General features: G+C 46.7%; 1 protein-coding gene across 1 annotated transcript in view; it reads right to left on the minus strand.

Moving 5' to 3' along the window:
* Positions 1-18416, minus strand: part of LOC125907350 (uncharacterized) — a 150456-nt gene that overhangs the window by 62609 nt on the left and 69431 nt on the right. Inside the window, exons 3-4 of the mRNA XM_049608990.1 lie at positions 17615-17961; positions 17392-17565 (exon numbers count right to left, since the gene is read on the minus strand). Of these exons, the coding sequence (XP_049464947.1) occupies positions 17392-17565; positions 17615-17961 (521 nt within the window). The remainder of the gene's footprint in view (positions 1-17391; positions 17566-17614; positions 17962-18416) is intronic.

An 18416-nucleotide genomic window follows, 5' to 3' on the forward strand; every position in this document is an offset into this window, starting at 1 on the left:
GAGAGAAAGAGAGAGAGAGAGAGAGTGGAGAGAGAAATAGGGACGAAAATTCCATCCCCAGGGTGTGGCAGGATGCAAAACCGTCACGTTGCACGGTGGATCGAAATTACGCACGTCGCCGTTCGACAGATTTCGAGGTGGCAATGGGACCCCAGCAAGGGGTTAAAAATGACAACCGAGTGTGGGAGGCGAAGGAAGGTGCAGGGTTTCCAATAAAAATAATAATAATAACGATGATGGAGCAAAAAACCATCCCACCCGCGAGCAAAACAAGCCACGCAAATGAAAAACACGTGACCGAGTTCGATTCGCTGGACAGTTAGGGCCGCGACGAACGGAACGAAGAGGTTCAACCCTCGGCGGACGATTGTGAGTGTGATTACGAGTCGGCGGCGCTTGGTGTCACCGGGCTGTCCAAATGCGATATCGGTCCACCGAGGTGGACAAGATGTGTTTTCCTCCCGTTCGCTTGACGCCGCCCCATGCGGGGGAGGCCAGATTGCACACAAACAGAACGCGAATTGTCATCCCCAGCGACGACGCGGGTGGGATGAAAATATGCTGCAGCTCGTTGTCACTTGCTCGCTCCGGACGGTAATATCGGTAACGGTGTGACCGGGGTGTGTTTTGTTTTTTGTTTCGCTATATTTATATTTTCTGCTGTCGAGTATATACCATCATCGGTGGTATTTCGTTGTGTTGTGCTTTTATTCATTCCGTCCCTTGCCGGATGGAAATTGCGTTGCATGTTGACTGTTCAATTATTATTTCCCATTCGAAACAGATCGTGATGGGCAAGAGCAGTACCATCAACAGCAAAAAAAAAGTAGAGCACAATAATAAAACCCGCATCGGAATTGCATCATATTGATTGAACCCAGAGGGAGTGTGTGTCCCTCCAAGCCGAGCGCCCGGTTCTGTCACAACAACGCCGGTGTAAAATTAAATGAAACACAAATAATGAATTGTGCTTTGTGCCAGTTGTTATTAGATACAATCAGCGATGTGGTTGTTGTTTTGCAAAAGCTCCCCAAAATTACCATGGTGGTGCCCTCAACACAAAGCCCGCGTAAAGCGGAAGAAGGAAATTGATCTCTATTTATCACTCAAACGGTTTTCCCCGCCAACCCGTTCGGTTGCTTTTGGGCCACCATGGCAATCCATAAAATCAGGTCAAACCCTTCATCGCTTCACACACACACACACAAACACACACACATATGGCCATTATGATGTAACGAACTCCCCTTCAAACGCTCTCTCGGTTGGGGATGAATGTCTTAAGATGAAAATAATTATAGGGTTCATACGAGGTAATTTATAGGCTGAAGATTCGAAATATGATCATTTTCATGGGACGACCATTTTTGGTCGGCAGCAAGCAGCACCCAAAATCGACTACATCCGGACGGGAATGTGTGTTTGGAGTGGCGTTTTGGAGGGATGATTTTTTTTGTTAGGAAAATGGGTTAGAAACCGTTTGAAATGTTTCATTCGATTTTCATTAGCCTGCGCAGTTTATAATGCATTGCATCATAGAAGCGAAGAAGGTTATGAAACAAAGAAAGGGATAGTGTGTGTGTGTGTGTGTTTGTGTGCAGAAACCTGTATTTGTGAACCTCTTCAAGGCAGGGCAAAACATGAGGCTGAATTTAATTTAGTTTACCGCTACAGTAAGTCATACTCCATAACAGAGGAAACTGTCATCACGTCGCCGCTGCTATTAAGCCATTGAATCGTCTGTTGAAACAATTCAAACGCCGTCGAGCGCGAATTACGTATTGCAATCATGGGATTATAATCGTCGCTTCCTACCGCTAAATCGCCCGACTTGCGCCTTAAAGCAGGTTCGTTTAATCCGTCCAGCCACCAAAGCTGGTCCATCTGGTGTGGCATTAAATCGGTCCCGTTCCGCTCCTCCGTTGGTCAGCGTATTAAGTTACCTTCGCCGAACAATTCCACACGCCAACGCCAAGGGAGCAGGTGCCCAGCCGGATAGTGTTTCCAGTTCGGTTTTTGCGGCCACACCGAACATGTGCCCGGGCCCGGACGGGAGCTCGTGCAATTTTGCTGAGCGTGTGGTCTTTGGGCCCCCCCTAAAGAACCTGTCCCAGTGCGCGAACGGTTGCATCATTCGGGCTGCTGGCTTTTTTGGGGGAACCATTTAGCGTAAACAACCGCAAAGTCTGCTCACCGAAAGGGCAGTGCTGGTTAAAAGAAGAGCCCATAATCCCCGAAGAAAAAAAAAGAGCGCTGAAACTCAATACTCGGTCGAGTTGGTGGCTCCCGTGTGTTGCTTCCTGGCTTCTGGCGACGCGAACAACGCTTCTCGTTGGGGCAAACGATTGGATGTGTGTGTGCGTGTTGGCAAAAAAATGGATGGTTTTAGGAGTCCATCAGGTATGGTCCACTTTTCGGAAGGATCCGAAGAAAGGCAAACGCGTTACCTCATTCGAGCGCCAAATGAGAGTCATGTGGTCAAGGTTTGACCTTTCGAGTTTTGGCTTTTTCTCTCTTTTTTGTTGTTACTAAACACATCATCCTCTTTCAGTACAGTTCTGACACAGCTTATCGACCTGCGGGTCAATTAAAGCTCCAACCGAACGTGTGGAAGAAGCCACCGCCTGGAGCTTTGGAACCAGGAACAAAACGAAGCAAAAAAGTAACCTTTTTCCTTGGCTTGCGTTCGCTTAATAACAGAGACAGATCTTCGGTCTAATCATACGAGAGCACGTTTTCTTTTGGGTCTGTTGTTTTGCCCCTTGCTCTTTGTGGGGGGTGGTTCGGACGGACGGCACGGGTAGTACATAATTTCCCTTTGATCGACGGTCGGCCCAGGAACGCCGGTCTCGTTTAGGACGAATTTATTATCGGCGAAAGCCAATTATGGTGCCACGAACTGGTCGGGAGAGAATGAGAGACACATTCAGAACGAGGGATGTTATTATCAGCTTTACACACGATACGGCCAGATGAAGCGTAAATCAATTAAACGGCCATATGGTGTGTCTGTGTTATGAGCGAACCCAAAGAACGGAGCGGATAGTATTGACAGCGAATAAAAAAACTAGGGATGCTTGTTGAATAACCGATGGGGCGAAGCTGCTAATTTGTTTGGTAATTTTTTAATCAAACGATAGATATTGCAGGCACATTGGGAGCTGTCAACGCGCAGGCGTTTTTTGTATTCATGAGCTACGTTCAAAATAATGAACAAAATATTGAAATTTATGATATAAAAGGCGCTTTAAATCATTTCAAATATTCCTGAACACATCCACAGAGTGAAATATTTGGGTAGGATTCAATTTTAGTACCTTTTGAATGTAAAACAAAGAAATAAACCATCTTTACAACCGTTTCCTAGTGACACAGGCTCACTGAGAGTAAAAAAAACTAAGGCCCTTTCTTTACAGTCACCCACAATTGCACAAGTTTTACGAAAGGATGATATCTTTTCACGTGCTAGAATCTGCCTAGCTCGCACAGCAAACCCATCACACCGGAACGATTGTTAAAAAGGATACTGACAACGGTTGTCCCTTCCTTGTCATGTCACGTTCTACCGGCACTTTTCTTTTACGATTATGGTTATTTTCTGTGCCGATTGTTTCTACCCATTCCGTCCTTCACACACCGACACACACCCGCATGTACTTCTGGACTGGACAATGGCTAGAGCGGCCGGGCAGACGTGGAAAACCAATCGCCACAGAACGCTCACTTGGGTGGCAAGTGTTGCTCGCGCTCGGCGATAGAAAAGCCATTAAACGCCGATATCACCGAACGCCTGCTCGACTCATCGGCTCACCCCCGTTGCAGCCGTACATCGATTGGAATGTGTCACCAGGGTTTTCTGAAATCGGAGATGGCCGCACCCGCATGGGCGGAAAGGGTTGCAGAAGGACGGACACGGTGTTGATGCAAGCTAAGCGTACCACTGCTCCTGCCCAAGAATGCTGTCCCGGGATACCGGACCAGCATGCCAGAGCGTAGTGTTTGTTCATTAAAAAAGAAAGGTGGGGGTGGTGTGTGGGGGCCAGTACAGCTGCTTGTCCTTTTCCCTGCCATTGGCCATGTAAGCACAGTGGGATGTTTTTGGAGAAACAAAAGGAAATATGGAAGCTAGATAAAAAAACAAGGGAAATAGCAAAGTGTGTAATAAAGTAATGTAGTTAGTAAGTAAGCAAGTAAGTAAGGAAATACATAGGATAATAAAAATAAGTAAGTAAGTAAGTAAGTAAGTAAGTAAGTAAGTAAGTAAGTAAGTAAGTAAGTAAGTAAGTAAGTAAGTAAGTAAGTAAGTAAGTAAGTAAGTAAGTAAGTAAGTAAGTAAGTAAGTAAGATAATTCATGCAAATTTCATTGAGAAAATGTAAAGATTGCTCCGAAAGTTGACCACTGAAAAAAAATACAACTTTATTTCTAAGAAATATATTTTATTTTATTTATTTTATTTTGAAGTCCCAGTGTACTAATTCTTTACGATTCAACAGTTTTCATACTGCAATTTATATCTTTTCTTTGTTCTGTTCCTTTACCTTGTATATGTATTTGTATATTTTCTGATCCAATTGAAAAGAATGTAACATTACGTTTGTTGAAGTGAATTTACAGGTATTTTCCTTGATAATATCAATAAAACTAAAAATCTCACGCTTTCGACTACTTCTACATTCACTTTAAACTAAGACAAAGTGCACATTCTCAACCTGGGTTCGGGCAAACAGTCTCAACTAAATCACGTAAATCACCATTCATTCAATTTGCTCTGCAACACAATCAATTCCAGCAAACATTACACCAAATTACGAATTACGTTCATTAGCAAGTACACTTGTATGTTTTTGTGTGAGCTATTGTAATTACGAAGCACGATCGGGGCACATCTTCCCGCACCCTTCTCGCTGGCTTTGATCGTCTCTCGCACTCCCGGGGACGGGGATGGTTCGCCATGTTTCCTTCTTTGCCTGCAATTGTCTTAGCTGTAAAATAAACAGCACTCCGTATGAGCACGGGAACCTGTATCAAGACGACACCGTCAGCGGCCGTCCCTAGTGAGAGAGAGTGAAAATTACCCTCATAACCAACGCAGCACTAGCGCGAAGTGCTAGGGGAAAACCAAAGGGAAAAGCAAACTACTTCTCCCGCCGCTCAAAGGATACGGAGCGGGCAATCGGCCCCGCACAATCAATGCACTCCGGGTCGGTTGAGATTGTTTCGCTCCGTGTTTGCATAGGACCATCCGGACCTCAATCGCTTCCCATCCCACCCCCCTTTTGCCGTCCAACCAGACAGAGATTTTGCACTCTATTTCGTTTGCTCGCGTTTTTATTGCGCGCATTTACACATCCTTCCCCGGTAAATCGCTGCGCAAAAAGCATTCCCCGCTGCATTCAGCGAGATGTAGCGTAGGTAATGGTAATTTGATCTCCATGTTTATCCTTCGACACCTCCCAGCAACCTTCGCTGTTTAACCCTTCAGTGTTTTCCCCCCGCCATTGCCGCAGCCATTTCCGTCTGATGTGTGAAGTCGAACGCAGACTTCGTCGTTGAATGGGGCGAAGAAAATGAGCTCTGTTCTGCGCTCGCCGTTTGCTCGTAATTGTCACGTGGAATGGTGTTTGCTGCGGGTGGTAAGACGTCCTTCCAAAGACAGTCGCGATTCATTCAACACCAACGCTGCGGACGATGCGAAGGGAAATGGGGACGAGTGAATCAAAACATTGCAATCGTTTAAACCCGCTCAGAGGCGACAGAGGGAGATGGTGGGAGTTGTGGGTACGAAAACGCCAAAACACCTCCAAGAAGAGTGTTCGGCGACAATCGACAACATTCTCGGCGGAGCATGTGTTTCGATGTTCTGCTTTCTTGGGTTTGATTCCTTTTCTTTTTGCTCGTTGTGTTTAACTTGTGAAAACAAAACAAAAATCGTACCATTTTACAGCACCTCACTTGGCAAAGCGCAACAACACGTTTATTGCGGGGTGGCAAAAGATGTCTTCGTGAACATGGTGGAACGCACACAAACACACACATGGTGCCAGCCAAAAACGCACCATAATCTTATTACAGAACCCCTTTTTTCGCCCGATCCTCGCGCCCTTTTGCAGCTAAAAAACCCACCAAACCACCCTACGGACGACAAGTGTATGCGAGTGCTAACGCGTGTGTGTGTGTGTGGCCAGCAAAAGGATCGGGCCAACGAACGTGGAACAGTTGTCCTTGCACCGGCAAACAACGTGTTATTCGTACGTATCCAATTACAAATAACATATCCAACAATAAGTTTTAATTGAAGGACGTGTTCTGGCTGGTTGTCGTTGGGTTTTTTTTGTATTGCCATTTACCCTTACACCAAGCTGTTTGGGTGGGACAATCGGTGGATTTTTGTGGAGTGAAAGAGAGGGGTTTATGTTGAGCTCGATGTCGAGGGTGATTAAAATTTGAGAGCACTGGAAGAAGGTATTGTTATGAGTGGAGGGTCTCGCGAGGGACATGTTGTCGCCTTGTTTAGGCTCACACACTTACGCTTCATTTTCGATTATGAGGATGAGCTAGTGCTTGAGCCGTAAACAACAGCATGTTTCATTTCACTTGATGCTGTTTTGTTGTACACAAAAAAACCAAGTCTCCATTCCATATTTTATGCTTTTGATCACAGATTTTCCACTCGCGACATCCGTGAGAGCGTCGGCGTAAAAACAAATAAATAAAACAAACTACTTCCCAAACTCGTTTTCCCGCTTTGAAACCGCTGCTATGAAACACTCCGATAATGGGTGAGAAAATAAAGGCCCAGACCTCGTCCGCGCCTAGCCAAGCGACATTACGACGGAAGCAATCGGAGCGTTTGCTGCTCTGCGCTTCAAGTAATCGGCTTCTAGCGACATGTGGAGAAAGAGTTTAGGAAAACAACAGCTCAAAACCCTTTTGCTTTTCCCGGGGTTTGTTTTAATTTCCACTAAACGATTTCCTTCCTCAGGGTGCCCCCTGGGTGCCGTGACGCGCCACAGATGGACCTGATGGAAGTCGAAATCTCCCTCCAAGACTCGAAAGACGCTGCCAGTGACAGCTGGAAAGCCTGGGAATACGGTTCGAGGTCGCGGTCCTTTCGCGCAAACACACCCGCCCCTCAAGCGACAGTGTGTCGCCAATGGGAAATGAAACACATCCAAAATCTCCCTGAGTCCTAAAATTCCATGAGAAAATTGGATCGAAACAAAACAAACAATCGTAGCAGCCCCTGCCCGACCTCAAAAGTCGCAGTGTTGGTTTTCTTGATGGGAATCTTGAGACTGCGAATTACTCACCAGAATTTTATTTCCCCTAAAACGATCTACCTGCATGCGTTGGTCATTTTTAAAAGCGCCATAATTTGTACCTGCAACATCCTGCATCCTATAAACTCGGCGGCAACAATCGTCGAACGAATCCAAACTCTGAAGAGGAAAAGAAGGGTCTTCAATAGGTAATAAATAAAGATTTAATGATTTTCCAAAGGATCTGCCTTGTTTATTTTTGTGCATTTATCATAAGCAAGACGAATCGCCGGACAGCGACGTAAGCCACGTAAGCAGGACGCAACAATAACAACAGCCCAAAAAGGACTCCTTCCCTTAAGGACCATGGGAATCGGGAAAGCAAAGGGCAGGAAAAAACGATTTATCATTTCATAAATGAAGCTCTGCCGGCCAGATCGTGCTCATGTTCGTGGCCAAATTCCTCTCCTGGTTTTCTTTGTTCCGAAGAAATCAAAACTCTCCAATCTCAATGTAGTCCAACAAATTAATAGCGCATAAGGGTGATGGTTGTCCTGGGGAATATTCCTTCCCACAGACACTTGCGCCGAAAATTCTATAAAATAGAGCGAGCGAGCGTATTTTGAGCAACCTGCATCGAATGATGTCACTTGTTTCACGGGGCCTGCAGCCGTTTCAAGCTGTTGACAGTATCGAGTTTCATGATTTGCCAATGTCATACAACGGCATACAAACAACACCGTTCGCTGGAGAAGGGAAACCGTGTGCACCGTGTGCCGGTGTGTGCCATTTTCCCTGCGGGAGGAAATTTGAGAGGTTTCGTGCGCATTTTCCCGAACCCGAACCGCAATTGCAATGCCACCATATGGCACAGAGGGGAACGCGGGAAAATACAGGGCTGCAAGCAATAACGATCCAGTATTGTTTGGCAATGAAAGGGATAGTTAGTGCAAAAGGATTGTTTTTCGTGCACGTTTGCGGTCCCCACATGCAACATGTGAGTTTAGCGTTAAATAAATATTTAATTCAATACAGCGAGCAAAGTTCAACGGGACGAAATCATAGAGAGCGATATTTTGTGCACTGATTTCATTGGATTATATTTGCTTCATACGATTCATGCATTGATAGCTTCTAAAAGGTCTATTCAAACATGATTTTCCTGTTTTAGAGATGTTTACAGTACTCTAATGACTCTCCAAAATAGCATCACCATTTATTCTCATTTACACTGCAGTTAATGCTCCGTCCATTAGGACGCTTTAAACGCACACTTTACCTCCAGGCAACAAACATCAAAAGTAGCAACGCGTGTAGCAGAACAAAGCCTTCATTAATCAAGTTCTAAAAATTGCCACCCTACAGCGTCCTTGAACGTTCCTTGAACAAAACTGTGTCTTTGCCGACCATCCTCCGACCCCGGCAAAACCGTGCAGCCTCCACAATCACGCGAAGCGACCAGGGCCAAGTATTAGGTTACGTTCCGTTTTTTTTGCTGTGCTGCTGTGTTGGTTCCTGAAGCTACCGAAATCTGTCCTCCTTAATTACCGACATGAGTCAACCCATCTGTCAGTGTGCAAGGGGCAACAGCTCGAGAAACTAACGAGCCCCGGGTGGGTCCAAAACCTGCGAGCGATTTTTCAAGACGCAAACCGTTCCCGCCGAACCTTAGAGCATCTGTTCGTGTTTGTTTTTCGATAAAAGACGGCTGGTGGAGGATTTTTTTTCTAATAAAGAAAGTAAGCGAAAGAGCGAAAAGAGTGGTTCATGTAAGAGCAGAGTAATGCCTTTGTTAACATGTTTTTTTTTTATGTTGTGTTCTGCCGCCAGCCACAGTAGAGGAGGACACATAAAACAGTTTGTGTACAAATTGCTAATAATCCATTCTTTCCTGCCATTTTGCATTCATTAAAAAATCCTCCTCGCCGGGTGGAGCAATTGGCCATCACAAAACAGCACTGGCTGGTGCTTTGCAAATACTTTATGCTTAAAGAGCAACAATCAAAACTTTTTGCTCTGCCAAACTTGCTGAGGTAGTACAAAAGCCGGCACAAAACGGTGAAATGGTTCGAGTGGGGTTTTTTGTTTGTGTGGTTTGTCTGTTCGTTACGAATTCTGCGGGAAGTTTTTCACTTTGGGTTGTGCACCGACCAGCATAAACCGAAGGGAGCAACGGGCAGGACCCCCACGGGATGTCCTTTAGCTTGGTGCAGCAGCAGCAGCAGCAGTAGCAGCACCAAACACAACAAACAGCTCAATTCCCCGGTCTAACCGCCATTGTTTGCGCAAACAGAAGTTGAGCTCGAAAATAGGATTACCTTCGAATAAACAATGCAAAAACGTGAACCGGATTCGCGAGTGGTCACTACCCGGGTTCGCCTCGGTCCTGCTGCTTCTGACAAAACACGGCGGATTAGTGGCTCGGTGGACCAAAAACAAAAAAAAAACGGGGCCAATGGGGATTACACTACGTCCGCAAGATTGTGTCGTACGATTTGGGAACAACACACGCACACTCACACAAAGGAAACGATTTGTGGCGACGAATTTAAAAGAAAATGCGAACCAAAAACTTCACATTCCAAGCAGCCAGTTTCCGTGGAATTGTGCGAAGGCTCAACAATCAGCTAACAGCAGCTAAGGATGGCAGTTTGGCGTGGCCTTCGGGCCTGCCAAATCATCGCTTAAATCCACAGCGCAAAGGATTTGAAAATCAGAACCGACCCAGGCCCAAATCCAAATCCACTAAAACAAACGCAGGGAAATCGATAGCCTCGCTCGCCGTGCGGATCGTGACCTGGAGCGTGTGCCGGCTGCCGCTGGTCGTCGGCTCGATGATGTGGAAAAGTGAAAGCTTTCCGAGGCGCCACTCTGAACGCTACTGACGTCGTGCGGATCGAAGCCCACCGTCCGTCGGTTGGTGAAGTTGATTTTCGGGGCCCCAAAATCAAATTGACTTTTGAACCGTTGTCTAGCGAGCGAGCGTACGAGCGATGGCTAGGGCGCCTCAGGGATTGACAGCTGGATGTGGAAAATGCGCCCACAAGACAGTAACGATTGAGTAGGCTTGAGTAGGGAGAGGGGGAGAGGACGTTTCTTTTTCGTGAAAAGTCCGAAACACTTCGTAGTTGAAATTCAAGAGCGCTTGTGGAGTCGATTATCTCATTGTGAGTTATTTTTGGAACCAGGCCAACTTCTAGCCCGAGCAATATGTTGTAATTGTGTTTCGAAAATACATCGTCACATTTATATCATTCTTTTTTTTTTCGTTCAAGCACTTTGACAGACGTTTGGCAAAGCGTTTGCCCAAGGAAAACAAAAATCCATTTATACGATTGTATTTATACGCCTGTGCTTCTGCAATCCGGAAATGCATTCCCACTATGTTTTCTCTTCCCTTTTCGGGCTTCGGAAAGCAGTTTTTGCCCTCCCACGATTGTTCGTCCTTGACTGCCACAGTGACGAGTGGTACTGGTGTGTGGGTGTGTGCTTAGGAGTCGTATTCGTAAATATTTGCAAATTACAACAATAACATTTTTAGACTGACATTCTGAAAAAGGCAAACTTTTATGCTCCCCCCATTCCATGCGCTGGACTTTAAGGTCCTCTTTTTGTGCATATATCGTTGTATGTATGTGTGTGTTTAGTTTTACAAATAAATGGGGAAAAACGGACGGCAAGAAAATGGTCGAGGAAAACCCCAGCCAAGCGCCAAAGCCAACACACAGCTCCGGTCACGCTAAGGACTTTGTGGTGAAAAACGACTGAAACGCATTCCATTCTTGGTCAGCGTCGGACTGACTGCGACTCAGCCCCGGGAGATGGGATTGTTTATACAGCGGAGAAGCAGGACCTTTCGCACACACACACACATACTCACAAATACACACACTTGCACACTGAGGGATCCATAAGGATAACGTGTTTTCCACCCAAATGCACAATGGCCGAGGAGGGTGCCTGACAAACCCCAGGAAAAGGGAAACAAACGTCTGGGAAAGTGTAGTGCCGGACAAGGTTGTGAGTGCTGTGAGACACATGCTCTATTGTGCACATGCTCTTTTGTTCCATTTACGACCTCTTTCATCGGGATCGGGTGGAAAATCACTTGGCTTTAGATGTGGTTTGGGTTACTTTTGAAAAAAAAAAAGTAAATTCAGTGTACATTCACCAAAAAATTTAAGTGTTCATACCAATTTCGAATTAAAGCAAGCAAAACTTCACAGGAAACCTTGATTTAATGGCATTTTTAATTGAAAATAAGCTAATCACTCTAGCACAACTTCAAAACTATTTCTCCTGGTGTACCTCTGTAAGGCTCCTCGCAGAAAAACCGCCCCAATGATTGCTTACTACACCGAGGAATGTCCCTCACAATGTATCCAATTACCCTCAACAAGATCCCAACCCAAGAAATGATGGCAAATTATCGTACCAATGTTTTCTGCTTCTAATTAAGCTCAAGTATATTCCTCCAGTGGCTTAAAGGGACACACACACACACCCGAAGGGGACACCGAACACCGAATGTCACAGTTGTCGTAATATTTCATTTAAATTTAAATTAACTCATCCCCACCACCGAAAAGCCGACTCAAATTAGCCTGACCGGAGCAGAGGCCGATTTTCTTCGCAAATGGAATCAATTAGAAGCCTTCCACCGATTGTGACCTTCCACCGTTGCGCTACCAAAGCCCAAGGAAAAGGTTGGCTGGTCGCAGGGGAAAAGTACTTCATTTTACCCCACCAACACACACACACACACACACACTAACAGGCTGGAGTGTGGGGGTATCGGTTCCAGACACTTTCATTTAATAAGTATGCTCTTGTTCTGCGCAAACTTTATCAATTCCGAGTGAAAAAGGTCAACATTCTACGGGGTTTCTCTCTGTTCTCGCCCCGTCCCGTCTCTCCCGTCAACTCCCCAGTGTCTGAACTTTCTGACAGAGAACCTGAAAAGGGCGGCCTGAAGTCGAAACAAATGTTACATAATTGCGTTCATTCAATTCCATTTGCACGGAACACCTACCAGCCGGTTTGGCTGCCGGTTTTTGCGGTGAGGAACGGAGCGATGGAGTAAAGTTAAATTTCGGTCGGTCAAAACATTTACACACGCATTCAATGTCGCCTGTCAATGGTTGATATCGGAGACAGCCCCTTTAAACACCCGGGACACCCTTTTTGCCCGGTGCCCAATGTCCGGTGCGATGGGGTTTTGAAATGATGTTTTCCTTACCGCCCGCGTGGGACCGGGTAGACCAGATCCTGGACGCCCCGGAGAAGCGCACGGTAATTGATGGAAAGGAAGGAAAGAGGTTAAAGGTAGCGAAGGTAGATATGGCGACGGGTTTGGAGATTGGAATGGAAATTTAAATGACAACAATATTGTTTCCTGTCCACCCGTTTTCGGAGTGGCTGACCAAAGCGAACAGGACAGTCGTACGGTGTGGAAAATCTAGTCTCACACACAGCGTACACATCCAGCACAAGGTAAGAGCGCATCAAAAACGCGTGCGGTGTGGAAAAGGAGAGTGTGTCCTTTTGCTTTTGCCCATGGCTGAAGTGAGAATGCGCCATCCTGCGAATGACCATCGATTGAATATTTAGATAAATTTTCAATTTGAATAAATGAAAATCATTGTTTTTAATATGCAGCTGACACGCACCCATGGTCCGTCCCCGTATGGTTGGCTCCCGTAATTTACCCCCTGTACGCTCAGGCGCATTCCGGGTTGCGGCTTCAGGGCTCCACACTGGAACAATGATAAACAACGGTACAGCGGGCGCACACGAATCGGGTGGTTTTGTTTTTGTCGAAAGACGACTTCGTTCGGCCGGGTGGGCGGATGGTGCAGTACAGTCCTGTTTTATGGGTTTGTGGTGTCCTATTTCAAATGAGGTTATCGTAACGTTTGTTTTTAGCAGTTGCGTACCGCGGTTGGAAAGCATGTCAAGGTTAGTGCTGGTGCAATTCTTTAGAGTGGTGTTATTAAAGTTGTACTTCCACGTGGAGGGGTTCGACGGAACCGTGTTTAAAAACACTCAATTGTAGTTTTAAGAGATTGCAATGAAAATAAACACAGGAGTGCCTCTTGAAATTGATTACTTTTTATTAGCAGATTGATTCGTCGAAATTAAAACGCAATCAAGGAGAGAACTAATTTATCAGTTGATATCACAAATTATACAAATTAAAGTATGTCTTGTGAAAATGTAAAAAGATGACCAATCTCCTGAAAAGACGAAAATTATTACATAGAATATTGTGTAATTAACTAAAAGTATTTGAATACTGAATTTGCTCTGTAATGGGATGGGATCCGAAGCCCCATTGAGGGATAATACAGGCTCTCCCATCCAACTCCTATTCCGACACGTCCTCGTCGTGCAGAGTGGTAACATGTGTCACCACATATCCAAGCTTGGGTACACGGGCTTGACCCAACCCCTTGGGCGGATGGTGGCACATGGCGAACCAGGAGGGGGGTGGGTATCCCGGGAAACTGGGTGCCTGAACGTCGGGGGGGCAACCCGACGCTAAACAAAACGGTCACGTGGGCGCGGGGCCAGTCACCCAGTCCCATGAATCAACGACTACGGAAAGCACCAGGAATCATCGAAACGGAACCAACGATACCGACCCTACGCAATGCCCCAGGACTACTCTGAAAATGGGCTCATGGAACGTACGCACTCTAAGCGAAGCCGGAGCCTTGAAAAAACTTGATGATGCCCTAGCCACACTGAGCATGGACCTCGTAGCTTTACAATAGATTCGGTGGCTAGGGAACGGTGTGCACAACAGGCGTGGTAAGCATTGCTACGACATATATTTCAGCTGCCACGACCGCCACCGCGTGCTCGGAACGGGTTTCGCCGTAGGTCCCCGGTTGAAACCCGCAATCATGGATTTCAAGGCTATAAATGATAGGCTATGCACCCTGCGCATGCGAGGCAAATTCTTTAATATAAGCCTCATAAACGTTCACGCCCCTACCGAAGACAAAGAGGAAGAGGAGAAGGACCTTTTTTACGGCCGCCTCGCTAGAATTGTAGATGCTTGCCCCAGGCATGACCTCATAATCATCCTGGGGGACTTCAACGCAAAAGTCGGTAGGGAGCCAATGTACCGCCAATACACTGGCTGTCACAGTCTGCATGAGCACAGTAATGATAATGGTAGTAGATTGGTCCAGTTCGCCGCAGCGAACAATCTGGTTGTAGGAAGTACCAAATTTGCGCGCAAAAAAATCCACAAGATTACGTGGGCGCACCCGGGTGGAGAATCCTTCAACCAGATCGACCACGTGTTAATAAGCCGCCGACGACAGTCGAGTCTGTTAAATGTCAGAACATATCGAGGAGCCAATATCGATTCCGATCACTACTTGGTTGGCTTAGTGATACGTTGTAGAATCGCCCGCCCCCGCGCCAATGGGGGCGGAGAAAACACGCAGGCTCGGCTCAACACGGACTCTCTAAGGGACATTGCTGTCCAACAGGAATTCAAAACCGCTTTAGAAGAGTCTCTACTACCAGAAGACAGATACGAAACTACGAGCGAGAGGTGGAACGCTCTAAAAACAAAAATAATAAACTGTGCAAGAAATATACTCCCACCACGTCGTGGCAACACCAAATCTGGCTGGTTCGACGATGAATGCAGACAAGTGACCGAACGTAAGAATACTGCATACCGAGCAATGCAGCAACGGCATAGAACGCGGGCATGCGCAGAGGAATATTCACGGCTTAGACGCGAAGAGAAACGAGTTCACCGCTCCAAGAAGCATGCTTTGGAAGAGCAAAACATGCGGGATCTCGAGCAAACCAGAGAGGCGTACGGACCGACACGAAAGTTTTACCAAGCGATAGCAGGTCACCGAAACAACGTTGTACCTAAGGTAACCTGCTGTCGCAACAAGGATGGAGATCTGGTCAGTAACCAGCCAGAGGTCCTCTCGCGGTGGGCTCAGTACTTTGATGAATTACTCAATGACCAGTTTAGCGAACAGCTAGAAGCGCCACTAGCAGATAATGTCATGCTACTGCCACCTAGCATAGATGAAACACGAAAGGCTATCCGTCGGCTGAAAAATAACAAGGCACCCGGAACCGACGGAATTGCAGCCGAACTGGTCAAGAATGGAGGTGCACGACTAGAAAACGAGATTCATCAAATTGTTACTGAGGTGTGGGATAGCGAATCGATGCCTTGTGATTGGAATCTCGGCATCATCTACCCCATATACAAGAAGGGAGATAGGTTGGACTGCAACAACTACAGGGGTATTACGGTGTTGAATACCGCCTATAAAATATTCTCCCTGATCCTCCAGGATCGCCTTGTCCCGCACGTCGAAGAGATAGTAGGAAACTATCAAAGAGGATTCCGAAACGGAAAATCAACCACTGATCAGATCTTCACCATGCGGCAGATCTTGGAGAAGATGGCTGAATACAAAAACGACACATACCATCTCTTCATAGACTTCAAAGCCGCATACGATAGCATAGCCAGGGTAAAACTGTACGACGCTATGAGCTCATTTGGAATCCCGGCCAAACTGATAAGGCTAGTTAGAATGACTATGACCAACGTCACATGCCAGGTGAGGGTGGATGGAAAACTCTCAGGACCTTTTGCTACCACCAAGGGTTTGCGCCAGGGGGACGGGCTTGCCTGTCTCCTATTCAACTTGGCGCTAGAGAGGGCCATCCGCGACTCGAGGGTGGAGACTACGGGAACCATCTTCTATAAGTCAACCCAGATCCTGGCATACGCTGATGATATAGACATCATTGGTCTGCGGCTCTCCTATGTAGCAGAAGCCTACCAAGGGATTGAGCAGGCGGCAGAGAACCTCGGATTGCAGATAAACGAGGCAAAGACCAAACTGATGGTGGCAACATCAGCGGACCTACCAATAAATAATCCAAATCTACGTAGGCGTGATGTACAGATAGGTGAACGCACTTTTGAAGTCGTCCCAGAATTCACCTATCTTGGGTCAAAGGTCAGCAACGACAACAGTATGGAAGTTGAGTTGCGCGCAAGGATGCTGGCTGCCAACCGGTCATTCTACAGCCTGAAAAAGCAGTTCACCTCAAAGAACCTGTCGCGACGGACGAAGCTGGGACTATATAGTACCTATATAGTACCAGTACTCACATACGCCTCTGAGACATGGACACTGTCCAAATCTGACGAAGCCCTCTTAGCCGCGTTCGAGAGGAAGATGCTCAGAAGGATACTTGGCCCCGTATGTGTGGAAGGACAATGGAGGAGCCGCTATAATGACGAGCTATACGAGATGTACGGCGACCTCACTGTCGTACAGCGTATTAAGCTCGCCAGGCTCCGGTGGGCTGGCCATGTTGTACGCATGGAAACGGACGACCCAGCCCGTAAAGTCTTTTTAGGCCGTCCACAAGGACAGAGGAGGCGTGGTAGGCCCAAATTGAGGTGGCAAGATGGCGTGGAGGCGTCCGCCATTAAGGCCGGGATAACGGACTGGCAGACGAAGGCGCGAGACCGTGCGCGGTTTCGGACACTCCTGAGGCAGGCCAAGACCGCAAAGCGGTTGTAGCGCCGGATAAGTAAGTAAGTAAGTAATTTGAATACTGCATCAATACCGTACCGGCAATACCGTAGTAGAATGTCTAATCCGAATAAAGTGTTGGTTATTTTTTTTGGAAGCCTGGGCTCTTGTTGGGTTTCTTACGATAGAGCACGTCGATGTGACATGGGCGATCTCCGTCAGGTCTCGCTTCACCTTTTTACAGCCATCGAGATCGCTGTGCTCCCCTATGCCTTATGCCGAACAGGGATCGCTGTCGAACACCTTCTTGGTGGGGCATGAATTCGGCATCCTCATGACATGCCCCAGCCATCGTATCCTACCAGCCTTCGCCCGACCAGTCCTGCCGATGATGTCGATGTCATCCGCGAAGCCAAGAAATTGGAAAGACCGGTAGAGGATCGTGCCACGGATATCGTGGTCTAGCCCCGCGCCTCGAAAGACACCTTCCAGAGCGATGTTAAAGAGCAGACAGGAGAGTCAGTCACCTTGCCTCAGACCCCTGTGAGATTCGGACGATTCCGACGTCAAGTTCGACACTCTCACCTTGCACTGCACCCCGTTCACGGTGGCCTCTAGCAGCCGGATGAACTTCCCAGGGAAGTGGTACCGCTGCATGATGCTCCATAGCTCCTTCCGGTCTATTGTGTCGTAAGCCGCCTTGAAGTCGATAAACAGGTAGTGCGTTGGGATCTGGCACTCTCGGCACTTCTGGAGGATCTGCCGTAGAGCGAAAATTTGGTCGGTGGTGGATTTGCCTCCAACAAACCCAGCTTGGTAGCTGCCAACCAAAATTTGCAGCAAGGGGCGCAAGTCTGCAGAACAGGATCTGGGACAGGATCTTGTATGCGGCATTCAGGACTGTGATGGCTGGGAAACTCGTGCAAACCAGCCTATTGCGCTTTTTGTAGACTGGTTGGATAACACCCAGCTTGCACTTCTCCGGGAGTTTCTCCTGCTCCAAGACTTTCACGATCAGCTGATGCATTTCGACGGTAAGCCACTCCGGACCCATCTTGAAGAGCTCGGCCGCCAGTCCATCGCTGCCGGCACAGCTCTTAAGCTGCTTGATGGCACTGCCAATCTCATCCAGAGATGGCGGGGGCACCTCGTCGTCTGCTTTTGGAAGGGTGTTGCTTTTGGAAGGGTGTTGTAATCTAAACTCTTTAAAAATTATTTTAACTCAATAATTCCAGATAAAAGTGCAAAACCACAACGCGGAATTGTCAAATGCTTTGTTTTAAGCTGTCAGTTATTATCACAATTTCTATCCATGATGTTGTAGATACTCTTAAGTACAAAAAAAAGTAAAACCTGGATCTTTTGTTCATCAAACTTCAAAATATTGATAAATTTTTTTTATTGATATTGATTCATTCTCAAAATTGCTTCCTCAACGAAGACATAAGACAGCGCTAGACCAGAAGAAGTTTACTTATTTTTTATGTCTCATTCCATAAACAAAGATAACATAAATCTATCACATTCTATCCCTTCTTCCGCCTTCTCAATTGTCTTTTAAGCCTTCTCCAAAGATTTATTTACGTCCCTCACACAACCTAATAATGCCC

Source organism: Anopheles coluzzii, chromosome 3, assembly GCF_943734685.1.
Source record: "Anopheles coluzzii chromosome 3, AcolN3, whole genome shotgun sequence".
Lineage (NCBI taxonomy): Eukaryota > Metazoa > Arthropoda > Insecta > Diptera > Culicidae > Anopheles > Anopheles coluzzii.